Genomic DNA, 19,790 nt, shown 5'->3' with positions numbered 1-19,790 from the left:
TGTTGTATAAAGCAGAAACGGCTTTGTCTTCCTGTTATATTGACTATATTGTGTTGCACGAAAAAAAGTTGCAATATGGAGGTTTTTCCACTGGAACTTGCCCCTCACTTTCTCTTTAAAAAAAGAAAAAGCATACAGCATGGTTATTTATTGTCAAACTGTGATTTCTTTGATTAAAAAAAGTGGAAAAATGTGGTTTTCAATGTGTAACAGCAGTTTTACTGGCGTAATATAGTTGACCGAATGAATGTTGAGGAGACTCCACAGTGCCCTCAGGAAGAAAATCGTTCCCAGTTGCTTTGGTTATAGAACAAACATTTATTCCTTGCATTTTAAACATACTGTCAGAAATAAGAGAACATTTATTCACATTTGTTTCAGCAGAACACAGCTCTCATTCTGGGGAAAAGTAACGGGCTCTGGCTACATGTGATCCACTACTATGTCAACCATAGCCTAAGCGTTTCAGCTCAATGGAATCATTTGCCTTTTGCAGAGGCCTGCAGACCATCATTGCTGCTGATATCTGGGATAAAAGGTTTGGTGTTTGGGCCCTGAATATTGGCGTTAGTTTTGTATTATACAACTGTTTATGCTGGTTGCATTCAGTGATAAAGGAAATACTGAATATACAGAAAAAGTACTCAAGCTAAAATCTCCCTGTAGAACAAACGTGGCCATTACAAATCAAATTTGCAATAAAAATCCTGTGAGTGCATTTCTGACAAAGTGTTCTTTTCAGAACAAGACTAATTTCGTGGATGCACACAACTAAACCCATTTCATTTACATAAAATAAAGGACATCCGTATGCATTTCTTCCAAAAAAATATTTGGAATCATTGACAAAATAAAATTGAGCCAGGAAATATTTATGCATTTTTAAATATCTCCATGTCTAAAAGCTATGTAATAAACAGCTAAACCATTTCGTAGGCAACTAATTTTATATACATATATTTATTCAAACTTTTTTTAGGTGTAACAGATGACTCTGGTAATCACGAGTCTAGTGAAGGCATAAAAGGGCGCATTGTCTTTATTATACACTTTCCTCACATTGTTATAAAACCGTAAAATCTAATTTAAAAAGCGAAGGCCTCTGAAGAGGAAACATGAACAACCTGCTAAAGCTTTTTTTTTTTTTTTTTTTTTTTTAAAAAAACCCCACTGGGTGGAAAATATAGGTGAATCACTAAACTGTACCAGTCCTTGGGGACAGGTGGCCCCCGGGAACCATGGCAACAGAAGTGGAACAGAGGAGAAAAACAACCAATCCAGAAGCAGCAGTAATAAGTCGACATGTTTGGGCAGATAACCCCAATATGCCCTGAATTCATTTTTTTATCGTCACCAGGGATTTAAAAGGGAAAAGAAAAGGGGAAAAAAAAAAAAAAAAAATCATCCAAGGATCTTCTGGAAATTCCCAACCCCCCATTTTGCTTCCCGTAAAACTGGATTCTTGCAGCTGAAAAAGCGACCACCAACTATCCACCACTGAATCAGTCTCTACAAATCAGTACCCAGTCAGCCATTCCCATCTACTCAGAGGTACTATGTTACAAGTATTTGGCTTCCAATGGTCAGCATGAGGACGCATCTGTGTAAAATTACTCATATGAAAACGTACATTAGTTGGAGAGAAACTACTAAAGATAAAATAAACGTTTGAGATGTTAAATGATGTAACCATATCAGGATGTTAGATAAACAGTCCAAGTGAAGCAGCAACAAAGATGGCTGTTCAGACCTGCATACAGTGGACATCAACCGTCTTAAAGACTTGCTTCTCTTCCTCTGAGACGGTTCGCTTCTTGAACCGAGACTCCTTGTGGCGGTTCTTGTATGTGCGTGCGGGAACGCAAGTGACAGTGTGCTCCGACTGGGGGAACCCAAATGAGTTCTGGAGTCTAAAGGAGGTGCAGGGTCTGTACAGCACTGTTGCGTCCTGAAAGTCCTGAAGCAAGCCAGCTGCTCGTCTTCCACTGCCTGGGTGTCTGCAGCCGTTCTCTTTTTACCTAAGGGTAACCAGAAGTGATAAAGTTCACGAAGGAGATGGCATCTCACCAATATGGGTGAGAAAAGTGTGCAAGTGGCAGAATTTAGCTATAAATGGAATTAGAGCCTTAACAGTACCAGTGACCATAAGCCACAATGCCCAGTGAGTAGAGGCCTTGAAACTTTGATAGAACCACGTTGAGCAACCTGTCTGTCTGACAGAACCTGAACTGATCTCTGGGAACTGCAACCCTTGGCATCCTTCACAATTGGTGTTCTAGCACTCATTTACATTACATTTATTCATTTAGCTGACGCTTTGCTCCAAAACACCACAAGTTACTTACAATTATTTACCCATTTATACTGCTGGATACCTTAAATTGCTTCAATAAAAGTAAGTACATTGCTCTAGGGGTACTACAGCTGAAGCTAAGATTTAAACCGGCAACCATTAGGTCCAAAGGCAGCAGCTCTAACCATCATGCTATCAGCTGTCCAAGTAATACTACGGTACTGAAATGTTACAGTAAAATTTCTGGGTCAATAGCTAATAGATCAAATGCAATAAGCATCTTTGTTCATCCAAGGGCCTGGAATATGGTATACTGTACACCTGGAACAATGTTATTTACAGTCTTTCTAGTCTTGATTACATTCAAAAGGTCAAAAAGCAGCTGGGACAGGAGATCCAAAATAGTGGGAGCAGAACACTACAAAGCTACTGCAATCTTGAGTATCTATATTAGTGACATTCCCATACACCCCCTCCCCCCTCACCTCTGCAGATCCATTTGTCTTTGTGGGGCTGACCTCTTGGCATCTGTGTCTTGCTGTTTTGGTATCTTGATGGTGATTGGCTCTACTGTGGGGGTGCCAGTGCCATCAGAGGCTGGGACTGCCCGCTTTCTCCCTCGTCCTGCTCCACCTCCCTCTTTCTCTGCACTACTGGCCCCTCCTCCTGCTAGTGACTTGGGTGGACGGCCTCTTCGGGGTTTGTTTACAGCTGGGGGTGGAGCTGCTGTGGTTTGGCAGGTGACACTGTTTTCCGTGCTGGAGGGGGGTGCACCTGCATCCCACTTCCGCCCACTAGCTTGACCTGTCTCAGAGCTGGGCTCCTGTGGAGATTTCCAAAACGGACGGTCAGGCTCTAAATGACCAAAACCACCGGTGTGCGATCCAGGCTCTGAAAGCCATGTGCTCTACTGGGAGGTGTTCTACTTCCCTCTTCTCCTCAAGCAAGCTCACCTTCTTTCCTGCCTCTGTCGCGGCAATTGCAGGGTTCTCGTCATTCTCACTGGCACCCGTTTCAGTGGCCTCTGAGCCTCCGTCCCTTCATGGGAAAAGAAAAATGCAGAAGGCTCATTAACAACAAGAACACAAACAGCCTATTAACAGCAATAGCAACCAAAGAGGTCTGGCATGTTCACAGAGAAATGGCAGTCCCCTACCTTCCCTTGCTCCCAGCAGGTGAGCAGGGCTCCGAATTGCTGCTGAGGTTACTGCCTGCCTCCAATGGAGCAGACTTTGTGTAGGGCCTCCTGCCTGTCACTGACAGAGGCTTGTTTACAGTGCCCAGCACAGGGTTGGGTTTGGGCTGGAGGACACGGAAGGAACAGCAAACAAACACTGACCATTGATCTCAAATAATAATGCTGAGGTTTAATCCTGGAGGCTTTATGTTACTGATTAAGTGGAGGGACTGAAGAGGACAAGTCTTTCCATGCATCACGGACAACTATGTGACATTTGCGGAGCTTCTTTACCTTTCCTGTTAAAAGAAAGGTTCTGGCTTCTGATGACAAATAATCCTTATCATTTATGAAGTCCTGAAAAGCAAAAAGACAGATAAGCCAAGGAAAGACTACAAAGCTTTGTATTTTACTTTTAACAATCGGGGGAGCTTACCTTGTCTGGAGGTGTGAAAAATTTTGTGGGCAAAACAGGGTCTTTGGGTGATTCCAGATGACAGGCTGTACTCTTATTCGTGATCACAAACAGTGCAACATCACACACGACATACAGTTTCTGTTGTGCAGAAAAACAGATGGTTACCACCTGGCATTTCTGGTTTCCTACTGCAGGACACTGCAGCCTGGATGAAACAACCATAGAACCATGATGTTAACAGCACCTAGGATTATCTACCTCATTGGTTTTGGGGTCATCTGGTGCTTGTGCATCCTTAGTCTGTTTGATGTTTTCTACCATCTTCCTGAGGAAAGCATGACTGTTGTTCTCATTCTTGGTCATCAGCACCTCCAACATGAACCACAGACACCTGAGAAAGACAGAAGCACCATTAGTGTCATGGCAAAAATGGAGGGAAGCATGCCAGAAAGCATGACATTGGAACTCAGGTGGCCCATTTGTACTGGTATTGACAGACAATTTAACCTGGATGAGAAAAGCAGCTGTCACTGAACGTGTTCTACATAGCCAGTGTGTATTCCGTTGCCACAACAACTACAGTGTCACAACAACCTTACTGTGGTGGCAGTAAGGTGGAAAAGTAAGAATGTAGGTGACATCATACTCCCACCTCAGTGGTTATGGAGACTGAGAAGAGAGAAGAGGAAATCTGAGGACACCCACAGTCACAGCCACTCACTCTTTGAGGTCCCGGAGCTGCTCGAGGTCCTGGGGCTTGGTGAAGTCTGGGTCATGGGCCAATAGGTGGATCATGTAGGGCACTACATACTCTGGCAGGAGTGAAACAAGCTTCTCTGATAGGGGGTGGAGTTCAGAAAATAAACCAGATTAGGACCTTCTCCGCCACTGTAAAATCTTAGATTCTCTGCATGAAAAAAAAAAATGTCCTGGGTTCTGAAATGCTCAGGTGAGTGTCAGATGTACTAGACTACTATCTGTACAGCTAGCAGATGTCTATTTAACCCACAGCGGGCATAGACTGACCTTGAGCCATGGGGTTCTGCTTGATGTACTCGCGACGGACGCTGATGTTCTTCAGCAGGCACTGGCGGGCATGGGCGCGGCGCTCCTTTACTGGATCCTTGGCGCAGAGGGCAAAAACAGCCAGGTACTCCAGTGGGAGCAGCAGCTTTGCCAGAGCCAGATGCAGTTTTTGAGCAAAGATCTGCCGTACCTGGTAGCACTCATCCTGCAGGTATTAAGGGGTGGGAATACAGATGACATTACTTAAAAGCACTGACAGGGTGATTAAAAGACAGTCAAGCGGTGAAAATATACTGCCAGTCATTTTTATCACCAGGAAAAATTTAATCAGAAGTTGCTCTTGTGAAACTCCGCACAGGCAACTTACATTGATGACCAAACCACAGAGCTGAAACTGCTCTGGTGTGATGATTTCATGGTAGCAGGGCTCCTGCGCCAGTTTCAATATGGCACTGCCAGCTGCCAGTCGTAGACGAGACATGTCCGACTTGCTAGCAGGTTGGGATTACAAGATAAAAAGAAAATATAGATATTAACAGCTCCCTGAAACATCACCCAGTTTTTTGTAAACTATTAGGTAAATGTAGTATTCTGCTAATTACATATCTACACACCAAATCACTAAATCCAATGCAAAGGTGAATGCTTAAGATTTCGCTTCAGGTACCTGATCTTCTTCTGCTCTGTGAGGTCACCCTCACTGACCAACATGGCAGACAGAAGACGCAGGGTGGAGTTGGCTGACTTGGACTGGTTGTTCTTCATTCCCAACAACCAGCGCACCAGCAATTTGATGGCCTGGACCTTAGGAATTTTACAGAGGTGGAAGAAAACTAAGGTCAATACAGGCTGGGATATCACAGCACTAGATGTATTTACAGAAACCAGTCAATCCAACTTTCTTCTCTTTCTTTCTTTTCAGTCTTTCTTTCTAAATGAAGTGGGAAAGAAAAAAGTTTAAAAACATCTACACGGCTCTACGGCAAACCTTACCTTTGCAAGAACTTCTGGAGAAACTTCTTCATCTGTGCTCCACAGCTTCCCATTCCTGTTACCCACAGACTGGAAAAAAGGGAGGCAATTAAGCACATAATTACATTTACATAACCCTCAGCAGGATGGAGACAGACATACAGGGCACCAATGAGTTACACAGTTCAATAATCAGACCGATCTTGGTACTTTCAAATTAGAAATAGCAGTCTGCAACAAAGCAAGACATAATTATCAAAACAAAAAAAGGTGTCAGCAAAAATTACTAAAACTACGGTATAGATTCTTTTTCAAAACTACCTTAATTTCATATGCTACCATATATGTGACAGTCACTGCCACCACCCACCCTGTCATTCATGAGCAGGTCCTTGACAATGAAATTGGCCACAATGGACTTCATGGGTGAAGCAAACTGGTCCGGAGCCAGCATAGAGATGTGTCCCAGGGCAACCAGAGGGGTGATGAGCTGCTCAGGGACATCCGCATTCAGGCTGCGTGACAGGGGCTGCAAGAAAGAGGGAGAGGAGTGCTGAATGGGTCTCTCAGACCAAGCCAGCATCACCTAAACAGATGGTTCATTGCTGAAGTTGATAAGATAAAACACCTTGTTTTCCTGAAATGGTCACTCAAAAAGGAGCAATGTACAGAAATATAATTTCATTACAAAAGGAAACCCATTTTGCCAGTGCTTCAGGCTTCATTCCCCATTCCCAATCACTACCTTTCACTGCGGTAACCATTCAACATACTGTTAAAGCTGCGGCTTGGTACTGCTCTCAGCTGCACTTGCCCTGGTCAAGAAAACAAATCACTAGTTAGATCATGCTATACTGGCTCACCTCAAAAATCTGTGCCAGTTGCACCTCCTTGTTGTGGAAGATGGCATGAATGCAGTGCACTGCCTGCTTGGCCTGGTGTGGAGTACCCCTTTTGGCCTTCTGATGCAGGATCGGAATCAGTGTCCTGATAAAAGTAGATCAGACATGCATTTACACAGGGCTTCAGACTCATCATAGAAATATATGACCACAACCTTTATCATATCAAAACCATAAAATGTAAACATAAAAAAATACTTGCACAATCAAAAATCATAAAAGTATATGATAAGGAATGTAACAAACTGCCTAAGGCCTGTCGATAAATAAAAATGGATACTCAAGAATGTTGTGTAGATTATGGCTGATCCCTACGATCTTATCTGTGGGAGCTCCGTCTCAATCTTTTGCCCGGTGTTCCTGAATATCTGAATAGCAGCCTCAGCCACCTTGTCATCCTCCATCTTCAGGCACTGCAGTAGTGATTCATACGTCTCCGCCGAATGGAAGGAGGTAGGGTGGGTGAAAGACAGCACCTGTGTTGAGCAGCCTTGGTGTCAATGGGTGGATGGACGCATTATGGCCAAGTGGCGAGAGGAGTACAACTTCTGGTTTGGCATGAAACAGGGGTCCTCACTTTGAGAAGTTCCAATCCTGAGCGAATGGCAGTGTCTGGTGTCACACCTTCCTCCTCGTCATCTGCAGTTCCCTCTATAGACTTGTTCAGCAGCTTCACCAAAGCACTGAGAAGCCAATAGCATCACAACTGGTTAGCGTTTCACCCAACACAAACACATCAAGAAATGAACTCCAATTTTAAATTAAAAAAACTACCCAAACAAAGATTAAAATGCAACTGCATGTTTAAACTGCAGCAAAACTGTTAATTTGACAGATTTTATAAACACCTTCAAGGAAGTTACACTACGAAGACTGCAGTTGCAGGATGTCAACACTAGGTGTCCTAACAAAAGAATGGCTTGTATTTGTTCAGTGAGTGTCCCAACAACTTCACTACTGTATCCAGAACAATTATTACAAACCACTTAACCCACATTCATTATGCAGTCCAGCAAGATGAATTTCACAATCTCTGATGACAACTGCTTTCTGTATCACTTTCAAATGCTGAGCAATGATGATATACGCAATTTTTACGCGTATTACAAGTTACCAGGAACCCCTACCACAGTACTCATGCCCTGTGAACTACTGTTTGTCTGATTTCAACTATAATGAAGACTACCTGATAGCTTCAGAATCAATATGCACTGGAGCAATTCGTTCCAGCAGGAACTTCACCATTTCCAGGAAAGGGTTGGCAGGTTGCTTTGGGAATGTCAGCTTGCGGGTGATTTCCCTCTGCAAAATATTGTTTCCCAGTCAACCAAATTGATTCAATAAGTGGAAGTATATGTCAAACAGGGTGAAGTGGGATGAACACTCACCACGCAAACCTCAGCCTGCTTGCAGGAGCACGTTGGGCTTATGAGCTGCTCCAGCTGGGCACGCAGCTTCTCATCCTCTGCTAGCACCTGGTTGAACTTCTTCATGAAGTCCTGGGCTTTACCAGGATCTGGAAGGTTCTCTACAAGGACAGTATGCACAGTTGATTTTCTTTAAACTGAAAATGCCCAACACATTCTCTCCCCTGCTGGGTGTGAGGGACTACAAGGTATATCTGACCCAGACCTTCAAGTACTATGTTTGGAAAATAGAAATGAATGAGAAGTGAAGGCCTAAGGACTCAGAGAATGTAAAGAATTCTTTCAGGTGAACAGAAACCAGTAGCCCTAATGAAAACTAGAACCCTAGATAGCAGCTGCACCCCTCAGTGGTATGTGGAAAAAGCCCAAAAGACAACTTTTTTCTATTCCAAGAACTTGTCAAGGCAGTTTTTCTGGAAAAAAAAACAAAGAGGAAGCTCTTTCTGTATTGGACTGTCTTCACTCTGCCAACAGGATATTAACATTTAGATTTCACCTTTGTTTATCCAGTTCATAAGCACAAAACATGCTTTATGGGGGGGGGGAAACTGGTGCAAGCCTGCAGGAAATAATTACATAGGTCTGCACGGATGATTAAGCTTGCCAATAAAAAGCACAAAAGCAGGTTTGTCTGGAAAACAGCATGTTGAACGTTCTTAGCAAGGAAACCATAGAATGTGCAAAATACTCACTGGTTATGGTCAGCAACTTCCCAAACATAGCTGTGTTGTTGGCCTCAGACTGTACATAAAAGACCACAATGGGTTACCAGAGCAATTGTGACATACCGAATATGCATATGATGAAGGAAAAATACTAAAGAAGTGTGACTACCGAGTTACTTCCACATGGCCGACGATTGGCCACAAGCAGTGTGCGCTACTCACTGGGGGCAGTTTGTGCAGGTCCAACAGCTCCCGTACCAGACCCCTCAGCATGTTCTGACACTTCCACATCTCATTCAGAGCCCTAGGGAAATGTATCAGTGCCATGTGTTATATCCTTGGCTCTTCTGAGCTTTACTGTACAAGTAGGCAAACACCCAGCAGACAAACAACAAACATACTCATGACCTCTAAATGGGCAGTGTACTTACTTTACAGCATTTGGGTCTAAGCAGGCATACAGATAGTACAGACACTTCATTTTTTCCTCGGTCTCCAAGCTATGAGGCACCATGTACTGTGCAAAGATCTTCTCTACCAGCAACCTGGCAAACATAACCAAGTGAGTAGGTCACAGGCATTTTGCTCACAAGTCACTAAAGATCACAACTCAAAAACCTGACTTAGGACATCACAAGTCCAACAACCCAGTGAAGCACAAACCAGAGACTCACTTGTCATCAATGCTATTCTGGTAGTATATGTGGAGAAGTTTGTCTTTTATCCAGCTGATCTTCTGAGCAGACTCCTTGCCAGCCTCATGATGCAGACAGTACTTCTTGTACAGCTGAGCAAGACCCATCATGGCCTCCTTTCGAACTCGCCACTGTAAGCAAACAAGGCAAGCTGAAGAGATGACTCCAATCAGGAAAACAACCTAACCAGAAACAGGCAACATACCCTCTTGTCCAAAGTCCTCTCCCTGACAAAACCCAGCAGCTGGTCATTCACCAGATTCAAGTCCTTCTTCCCTGCATTAATTATGGTGACTATGACATCATGACGAATAGCTTCCTCAGGGTCATGTGATCGAACTTTCAGATATTCTGACGAAGTGAAAAAATAAGATGTCAGGATGCATTTAAGCCCCACTTTCTCTAACCATTTCAACAAACATTTCAGTTAAACCAATGAATCAAAGACAAATAAGGCCACACAAACGGTACATGCTTCTGAATGAAATCAACCACTACTACTATACAAGTGCAGCCCCCACCTGTAAGATCTTTGGCCAAATCAGGGTGGTTCATCAAGCAGTGACTGGCAAATTTCACACACTCCAGTCTCACTGGCACATGGATGTCATTGAATCTTAAAACGAAAAAGATCTAATTCATGTTATGAATCTACTACAGATAGCAGAAACTATTCTCATTCATACTCCGTATATAATTTGAGGACCACAAACTATTTAGCTTCACAAATTGCATTCCCCATTCTAATTCCCCAATCTAAACCTGATTGCAATAAAAAGCTACAATGATCTGTATAAGACGTTTCCTCATATTTGTTTCTACTCCTTTACTTCATAAATGGTCTCATATCACGGCAGACAAAATGACTTCAGGAATGTTCAACACTATTGAGGGCCCATGCTTCTGTACCTTCCCAGGAAGCACTGCCACAATGGGCGGTTCTGGTTGGCCAGCTCTGAGTCCCTGGCTCCGAACAGCTTGGCCAGCAGCCGCACCACAGCCAGACGCTCCTCACCATCATTACTCTGAACCGAAAAATCACTATCATATTAGCAGGGGCATTCAAAAAAAAAAAAAAAAAAAAAAAAAATCAGGGTATGTGAACAACCCAGGAAATACTACTTGTATTGTGACACCGGAAAATGTACATTTCTTAGCTTCCAAGCGATTTCTAGCTAAATGCATCAAAATGATGTAAGCATGGATCAAGCTAAACTCTGGGGATATTGAGGTTTTACACCTGTACCTTCAGTTTAAACTCCAGCTGAGGCATCACAGAAACCAGGAGGTGAGGGTCTATGGCAAACAGCTCCTGGATCAGGTCGAAAACATGTTCTGACAGATCACTCACTGACGACTTGCCCAGGACAAGAACTTGGTTGAAGAACTGGAAAAATCACAGCGCTAGTCACATAAATGCACTACATGGTTAAATGCCAAACATTCAAAATACCATGGTGGAAAATGTCTCAGGATGCTTACATAGGCAATGCAAGTCTCAATGGCTTGAACAGTCCTCTTCAAGAGAACCCTAGCAAGATCATATGCTTGCTTGTTCAAATTCTGCAAACAGGAGTGTTAATCTGTAAAATCTCAGGGATTACAACTGGGATAGAATGAGAATCTTAGGTTAAACTCTTGACCATGATCCAGATTTTCAAAAAGGCAATCACTTAAGCCATCATTAAGTTTGAGTGATAAATTCAGAAATGAACTTTACACCTTGTGTGCAGGAATGAGGTTTATGAGGATAGAGTCCAGCAGCTCTTGGGTGACCCCATCTCCCTCTGTGATGATGGAGCTCATCAGATCCAGCATGTGCATCTGTACCTTCTGGTTGTGGCTGGTGCTAAAGTACAGGGAGAGAAGGTAAAGAGACCATAACAATTAAGCATGTCATTCAATAGATTTTGCATCTACAGAAGACCAGCCCCCTGAGCTTCTGAATGGGGAGAAGTCAGTGAGCATATATATGGACATTGGTTTATACACATGCAGATTTTGTATATTTTAGTCATTTAACCCACTGTAATTCAATACCCTATAAAGAAGAGAAAATTCACACTACAGTAGATTCCTAACATGAAACACTAAAGATGTTTGTATAGCTACCCGTTAAAATGTCTGGTCAGGTACCTCAGGCAAAACCTGGTATTAGTAGTTGTAGACTTCATGCTGGCAATTATGCCTATTAGTTGAAAGGATGGACTTGTGGAAGCAAAAGCTCCACTTTGGAATACCATAAAGATAACTATGCTGTCAAAGCACATGTCCATAACAAACAGTTGGATAAAAGATGAATGCAAATAAACAATGAATCTCCATTTTGTTTTAATCTTACTTGATGACGGAGAAGAGAGTCTTAAAGAGTTGGATAAATATCTCATTGCAGTCTTCCAGTTCAAAGCAAATATTGTAAGACTTTACCCAAGCCAGGTTCTGTAGAGGGAGGGTGGGGGGGGGGGGGGGAACAAAAGTGGAATCATCTGTAGGAAATGATCAAGACATTATGGCAGATTCAGCTATTCATATAGAGGTGTATGCTTTTTCCTTTCAACTTTAACAGAATTTTCTGGCCTCCCAGATTTAAAACCTTCACTTTGTTTGCTTTATCTGATGTTTAAATACCATGTCTGAGTCAAATCCAGACTCCAGTTTATTTATGCTTAAGAACTGACCTTCGGTGGTCCTCCATGAGTATAATTACGTGACGAGTGCTGGCTCTTAATTTAAGGCCTTCCTCTGTCAGTATAAAAGCAATATTGCTTTAATACTTGATTAAGAATAAGAATTTATTAGGAAATGTTTTAGTGAAAAATTTTAACTCACCTCCAGCAAGTAGAAGTATCTGTTGAACTGTGGGCTTTTAGTGTCCTCCAGACCCTTCAGCTGCCTGGTGATAAACAGGAAGATGTCCTGGGAGGGGAGGGAAAAAAAAAGGAGTTCTCTCAAAAAACAGTGACATCGCAAAAACAACTGACAAGTGAGAGGCAGTAAAATTAAATTGTTAGGTACTTAGATTGAATCATTTAATGCTTCTCAGCAGTGATGTACAAATGAAAAAAGAAACACATTTAACCAACAGAGACATAGGTGCAGACACGTAATTCTCAAAGCAGTCAGTTTTTCTTATTCTACCAGTTAATGCAGAAGATATTAGAAGGGTGGCTTCATATAGCATTGGTTGGGAATGCCACTTTAAAATAAAATAAAATAAAATTAAAAAAATAAAAAAAACTAACAATAATGTTATGTGGGAACAGCATATAGAAATGACACAAAGGCAATTTTGACTGAATGTAATACAAATTTATGGTGTAAAAAGGAGGATCAGAAATAAGCGAGTATGAAAGATGTGTTTTGGTATACTTCTTGAAAGATGAAAGGGATTTAGCAGTTCTAAAAGAGAGGGAGATCATTCCACCACAGTGCAGGCACAACTGATAACCTCTGGGCTTTTGAATCTGGACTTCTTGTGCACAGGATCACGAAGCACATAAAATTTTGCTTTGGGATGCTTGATAATGCAGGGTTCAGCACTTTGTTGAACCAGTCCACACCTTGAGCTTATCGTGGGATGTATAAGGTGCCTCGGGTGCGTAGATGCGGAAGATATCTGCCAAGCAACAGGCCACCAACAGCCGTACATCTTTGTTTGGGTTGCGCAAGAAGAACTCAGATGCCAGGTGGAGCGCTAGAGCGAGGTACTGCTGCTTTTCATCCTCTGAGTCTTGGTCCATATCCATGAAAGTCTTCACCACCATCTTTAACAGAGCAAGACAGGAGGCAAAACACAGCATAGTACACATCAAAGTTACAAGATGCAGAGGAAAAGACCAAACAGACAGAAAGCCCAGCAGCTTATGTTGTAACATGTGTAGGCTAATGTTTCTTGTTTGCGTTTGGAATCACAAATACAGCTGCAAACACCTTCCAACCGCATGCAATAATTTGAGAAAATATTTTCTGCATATGCTTAGTTCAAACTATATCCTTATTTGGTCAACAAATGTGTTGTAAACCTGAAAAGTATGCATCAGTAAACAGTACTATAAAAAGGAAGCACGGTGGCACAGCGAGTAGCACTGCTGTCTCACAGCGCCTGGGTGGTGCGAGAGAACGTGGGTTCGATCCCTGCTCAGTCTGTGTGGAGTTTGCATGTTCTCCCTGTGTCTGCGTGAGTTTACTCCGGGTGCTCCGGTTTCCTCCCACAGTCCAAAGACATGCTGTTCAGGTTCCCCCCATAGTGTGTTTCACTGATGTATGGATGAGTGACCCATTGTAAGTAGTGTATCTAGCAGTGTAAGTCACCTTGGTGAAAAAGGTGTGTGGGCTAGTTACACGGCATAGTATTCATTGTAAGTAGCTTCGGAGAAAAGCGTCTGCTAAGTGAATAAATGTAAATGTCTCTTCCAGAGGGGCAGGTTAGGTGAAACTATTCACACACCAAAAAAGTAGCAATTGCCACCCCTTTTCAACTTAGATGGTCTTAATAACATACAAAAGACTAGCACCCCATAAAAATTCAGGCCCAAACAAGAAACAACTTAGGGGAGACTTAAGATAGCATGGGCACCCAGGAAAAGACACAGATGAATTAGATCAACTGTGTCTGGAACCCTCTTCATAAGCACAAATGAGGAGACAAACATCATACAAAGTTTGGTGAGGCACACGTTGTGGTGTGAGCAGGGAGGAGAGAGGAAGGATGCTGGTATATAACTCCCTCAAAATACTGTTACTAATTACATGTCTTTCTTAAACTCCAGCTGCCCTGACAGCAAGTGTTGAGCCTGTCCTGAGAACTTCCCCGACAACAAACCAGCTTTCACAAAGAAACCATTACAATCCTTCAAAAGCAATCTGACACTGCTTTAAATGAAACCAGGACCTCTAGGACCCAGGAGGGCAGCAGCTGCCACAGCCCAGTGTACGCTGTCTATTCAAGCTGCTGTCAAAATTGCAGGACGCATGTGAGCCATGATCAGGCAGGAGCAGTGGGGGGATGGGTGGACTGCCCACAGAGGAATTGCTCAGGAGAGCCGCTGCAGAAGTCTCCCGGAAGCCTCCAGCCAGCCAGTGCCTGAGGACCTGCCAGGGACATTCCACCGATACTGGAGAGCTGCAATATGATTCAGCTGCAATGAGTATTCAGTGTTGTACAATCACAGCAATGTAAATTATGCTGAAGTGTGGAAAGGAGGGTGGACACATGCCTACATGTGCAAATCTCCACAGTAAGATGCCACTGCAAATTTAACATTTCAAGACAACACTTTGGGCAACCATTTGCCCATTAAAGAAGGCAAAATTAAGTCTAAGGAATTTTTAAAGAAATGTATTAAAGTAGGGGGGGGCGCAGTGGGTTGGACCGGGTCCTGCTCTCCGGTGGGTCTAGGGTTCGAGTCCCACTTGGGGTGCTTTGCGACAGACTGGCGTCCTGTCCTGGGTGTGTCCCCTCCCCCTCCAGCCTTACGCCCTGTGTTGCCAGGTTAGGCTCCGGCTCCCCACGACCCCGAATGGGACAAGCGGTTCAGAAAATGTGTGTGTGTGTGTGTGTGTGTATTAAAGTAACAGACACTATGGCCAGTACACATACTACCATTCATTAACACCTGGACGGCAGGCAGGCAGGATGCACTACTACAATTTGAGCTATAGACAATTTGGTTTTATTTTTACTGAAATACTAATCACACAATATTGAACTTGAGTCTGCGACTATAGTTCAGTTTGTACAGTGCCCAAACAGTATGCACAAAAAGTAAATATACAAGCAACAATTTGCATTTAAAATATACTGGTAATGTAATATCATACTTCTAATCAGTATCACAACTTTTCTGTAAAATACTATCCAAATTGTTACAGCAATTATGTGAAACTATGTTAAAACTCCCTCTGTTGTGCAACATGGACACCATTTCTTTTGAATGCCAAATAAACTGTGATAGAAACTACTACAGTAAGAATAGTTATAAATGACTCACATCAACCTGCATATCTGCGTACAGCCTTTCCTTGATTGAAAATGCCACATAAATTCCACAGGGAAAAGTTAATCAAAAAACTAACTTGAAATTGCTTTACAAATACACTCCAAAATATGAATGAGTCTCAAAGTTCCTAATTTATGAACATCCATACATCTCTGGACTGTGGAAGTTTTATATGTATACTTATTCTGCGTACAGTTGTATTTCTGGTTTAAATAATTTAAAGCTATTTAAAAACATATTTAGTACATTTTATTAAATTTCCTTAAGTGCAAGTTTATTGCCACATATCTCACAAGAATAATGTGGCGATATGGTTACACAGTTCTTGGCTTTACACAAAGTGTCAGTTGCTGAGCAATGTAACACACATGCACACACATGTATACACATGGGGAAATTCAGAGTTACCAGCTCAGCTACAACATGTTTTTGGACTGTGAGGGAAACCCACATTTTAAGCTTATTGCATGTAATAGCCATGTAAGCTAAATGACTACAAGCATAGAGTGAAATACAATAAACAGTACATAAACACTGAACATACGAAAGTTCTCTTAGGTGAGCATTTGTTAAGTGCAAAGTACATAACAGCTAACGAGTGCAAATAAACATACAGTGCTATAAAGAAATGAAGAAAAAAGTCTTGTTATTCTCAGAAGCGATGTCAGTTGAAAATTTTGCCAATTTTAATTGGGTTTGGTGATATTTTTACTTAAACAGGTGTGAGTTTTGGGGCTCAGGAATGCATAAGAAAATTTTACCATTGAAATTAATGTTAGGTCTTTGACTTACAAGAACTCACAAAGGGGTTTTCAAGAATACATTACCAATGTGAGGTGGGGAAAGACTAACTGACCTTTGTACAAGGTGACTGACAATGTTATGTTCATACTCAGGTTCTTACAATTATTTACATTTAGACAGCAGAATATTCTTAATGTACAAATTCAGGAACAGTACCTATATCAAAGCTATTATAGCAGGAGTGGGGATTTGAACAAGGGAGCTTTTGATGGCAAGATTTAACCATACCACCTGCTCCCTTTACTTAATGAGTTTAAATCTCAGAATCACAAACTAAAATCCTGTTCAATAAACTCCTCATTTACATTTTTCAGATAAATGTGACACAAAGGTAAGATGACTTTCAATACAGATTAAAATAAAAAATATGAATATATTACCATGGACACTACTCACATACTGCAGTAAACTGTTCATGCAGCTTTTCTCAAAAGTTAAAATCACCTCAGTAGGACACGGAGTAAATATTTGAACTAACAAATAATGAACAATAATTGCATAACCAAAACACAGGGTGGCATATTAGTGCAGTGGGAAGTGCTCATGCCTCAAGGCTGTGGGACTTGGGTCTAGGTGCATGTCTGAATGCCCATAGTGGATAAACAAGTGCCCCGTAGCAGGTAAACGAACAACTAAATGAGCGTGAGATTTCCCAGCACTAAACTGGCATTCCATTCAGTGTATACTCTGCTGTGTGTTCTATGAATCTGGGATAGGCTACAGACCACTGTAAACCTACACTAATAAACAGCTACTGATAATGAATAAATGGATATCCAATATAAAAAAAACAATATATTTACATTCCGGCTATTTACACTGAAAATTACAATAAGATACAGCAGAATGAAGTGTCAGTTCATCTCTCTCAAAGATGAAACATGACATGAAATGGGAAGTACTGTACTGCTTAGGGCAGCTGCCATGAAGTCTGAAGGCTTCTGGTAAAAATCCTACTCCTGCTGTTCTACCAAGTTCTATCAAGTTACCTCCCCTGCCTTAATACAGGAAGAATAACTATATATAAATGGGTAAATCTATACAAAACAGACTGTAATTTAGAATTTGCCTTGGACAAAGATATGAGCTAAAAGTAAGTTAGTAATAATTATAAAAAAGTGGGTAGGTGGCATGGTAGGCTTGGCCAGGTTCCGCTCTCAGGGCAGGCTGGGGTTTGAGTCCTGCTTGGGGTGCCTTGTGACAGACTGGCGCCCCGTCCTGGGTGTATCCTCTCCTCCTCCAGCCTTGCGCCGTGTTGCCGGATTAGGCTCCAGTTTGCTGCGACCCCGCTCGGGACAAGCGATTTCAAACAGCGTATATGTGGGTGGTGGGGATACGGACTTTGAAAATTGTTGGTTCTAGTTCCACTCCCTGCCACTGTTGCAGTAGCCTTGATAAACGTACCTTCCCAAAACCGCCCAAGGAAAAATCCCTAACTAGTAATGGATCAAAAAACTAACTATAAACCGAGTAAATTAAGATGATAAATATTTAGAACAGCAGCACAAGGAACAGATTACTGCAAGTGGTGTTGAGAGTCAAGCTGCTACAAAGTGGGATGTTTATCTGACCTTTAAGCGCTTGACCACCTCGTCGTTGCTGATCTTGTCGGTGATCTCCTTCACCCCCGGGGGGTATGTGATCTTGCCCTCGGCAGGTTTCTGTTGCTGCGGGAACTCCATTCTCATCCTCTACCGCCCCCTACAGGTCGGAGAGAAGAACAACGGGGCGATGATCAATTCAGCACTTTTTTCCTTCCAAAACAATTTCAAACCGTGCCCCCCACACCCTAGAAATAACAATTTTTTAAAAATCCCGGTATCATACATGGAAAAGGAAGTTACGCACAATACCTTAAAACAAAAATTAAAACGTACACAACAACAGGGGCGGGCGGCTGAAGAACCGCCGTAGCGCACAGCACAGGACCCGCGCTCCTTCATAATTCATAGTGCTCTCACAATAAACCACACAAAAACTTCTGGCGCAAGGTTTAACACTAATTATATATTTTTAAATGTAAAAATTTCCTTCCGTGCCACGAAAACAACGCCAAAAAGGACAAAAGTGAGCTAACGGGGCTAGTACTATCCGAACTACCATCATCAGCAGCACCAAAAAACGGGGCCTGCGCGCTAGGCCTCAAACTGTTCAAAAATACACCGACAAAAAAACGCCTCAAACGCACCCCAAACACGCCCAGGCACACATACAACAGCACGTCTATTTTAATTCTTCATTAGTAATGGTTAGAAAAATAAAGCTCAGTCTCTGGAACCTCCTCTCGAATATCATTAACTTTTTATGTAGAAAAATGCTGGTATCTCAGTCATTCACATAATGATAATCCAAAGCAACACGTACACACGACCACTTTTATCATATTTCTTTAACTTTGCGCCGAGAAAGCAGGGAATTTGCATATTTCCAGAAAGAAGGATTTTGCATTTCAACTACCATGTATTTCCTAAGTCCGATTCGAGACCTAGTATCTCTTTTTTCGCGCGGCGCGATTCACCTCATAGTTCACCTGGCGTTTACCCGGATATTTACCTCATGAACCAGCTCGTTTCGGTGTCCAACTCCGATTTTTCCTTAAGGTTTTGCTTTTTCAGTTGCCGCACAAAGCTGCTCCTTCTCTCGGCCAGGGCAGCTCTTCGATGTCTGCGCGGAAAATGAGTGCACAGCGCCCCCCATCGACTCCACCAGAAACCCGGGAAAGCCACAGAGGAGGAGGGTCCATGAAACTTTCACACCGAGAGAGCCCGAGTCTACGGGTTACCGTAATACGCCTTGTTATAGAGCAAACTATTTTTAAGAAATGGAGTCGATCAAAGCAGAGGAATGGTAGCTGCTTGTCGTACTCTTTTTAAAATATCACACATAAGTAGTTACGCAATTCCAAACAAAACCAAGACGCAGATGTCAAAAAACTTTTTAGTACGACTTTGAGAAAGAATCCCAAGTCAATCGGTTACCGTAATACCGCTTATTGTGGCGCAAATATTTTTCAAAAAGCAGCAGAGCCAGGACTGCTACGTAACGTTCTCTGGAGAAAACAACGTGAATTAAGAACTAGTCACATTACCGCAAAAAGGAAACCAAGAGGCAACTGTTCAAAAACTTCAGTCTAGAAAAAAATCCCGAGTCAATCGGGTACTGCAATGCTTTTAATAATGTTTATGAGTGAGCAGTAAAGTTCTAATTGTTTTATATTATCATTTGTGAAAGAAATATCAGCGGTTAGTGAATAAATCCAAAAGGACGTCAACTCAGTAGCTGGTTGTCATACTAGCAAAGCCAAGGGCAGAGCAGCATTTTAACTTGATGATTCGTTAACGTGCCGTGTGTCATCGTCTCTGCGCATTAAAAACAACATGTGTATTTAACGCGCGCGCACAAACAACACCTC

At 42.3% G+C, this 19,790-nt stretch overlaps 1 protein-coding gene across 1 annotated transcript; it reads right to left on the bottom strand.

Moving 5' to 3' along the window:
• Window positions 1–318: 318 nt before the first annotated feature.
• pds5a (PDS5 cohesin associated factor A) lies at window positions 319–19,061 on the bottom strand. The gene is made up of 33 exons (XM_018735861.2): window positions 18,932–19,061; window positions 17,950–18,079; window positions 13,136–13,339; window positions 12,405–12,491; window positions 11,917–12,014; window positions 11,298–11,424; window positions 11,058–11,138; window positions 10,822–10,962; window positions 10,485–10,600; window positions 10,097–10,191; window positions 9,781–9,926; window positions 9,555–9,706; window positions 9,312–9,425; window positions 9,103–9,184; window positions 8,908–8,956; window positions 8,177–8,316; window positions 7,975–8,090; window positions 7,366–7,471; window positions 7,104–7,264; window positions 6,750–6,873; window positions 6,257–6,415; window positions 5,908–5,976; window positions 5,582–5,718; window positions 5,282–5,405; window positions 4,915–5,119; window positions 4,610–4,724; window positions 4,147–4,279; window positions 3,907–4,026; window positions 3,765–3,827; window positions 3,450–3,595; window positions 3,247–3,331; window positions 2,779–3,116; window positions 319–2,018 (listed from the first exon to the last, which is right to left on the bottom strand). Exons 2-33 carry the CDS (start codon window positions 18,064–18,066, stop codon window positions 2,015–2,017), a joined length of 3,954 nt encoding a protein of 1,317 aa, XP_018591377.1. The 5' UTR covers window positions 18,067–18,079; window positions 18,932–19,061; the 3' UTR covers window positions 319–2,014.
• Window positions 19,062–19,790: the final 729 nt, after the last annotated feature.

The sequence above is a fragment of the Scleropages formosus genome, chromosome 16, assembly GCF_900964775.1.
Source record: "Scleropages formosus chromosome 16, fSclFor1.1, whole genome shotgun sequence".
NCBI lineage: Eukaryota > Metazoa > Chordata > Actinopteri > Osteoglossiformes > Osteoglossidae > Scleropages > Scleropages formosus.
The sequence above is the reverse complement of the archived record's forward strand: the minus strand, read 5'-3'. Positions and strand labels throughout refer to the sequence as shown.

Bases quoted from the DNA above. Each gene is read 5' to 3' on its own strand.
- pds5a (XM_018735861.2), bottom strand. From the start codon at position 18,066: ATGAGAATGGAGTTCCCGCAGCAACAGAAACCTGCCGAGGGCAAGATC. The intron at 8,317-8,907 runs GTGAGTATTTTG...CTGTCCTTGTAG, and splicing joins GAAGTTGCTGACCATAACCA to AGAACCTTCCAGATCCTGGT. The intron at 8,091-8,176 runs GTGAGTGTTCAT...AATATTTTGCAG, and splicing joins AGCAGGCTGAGGTTTGCGTG to AGGGAAATCACCCGCAAGCT.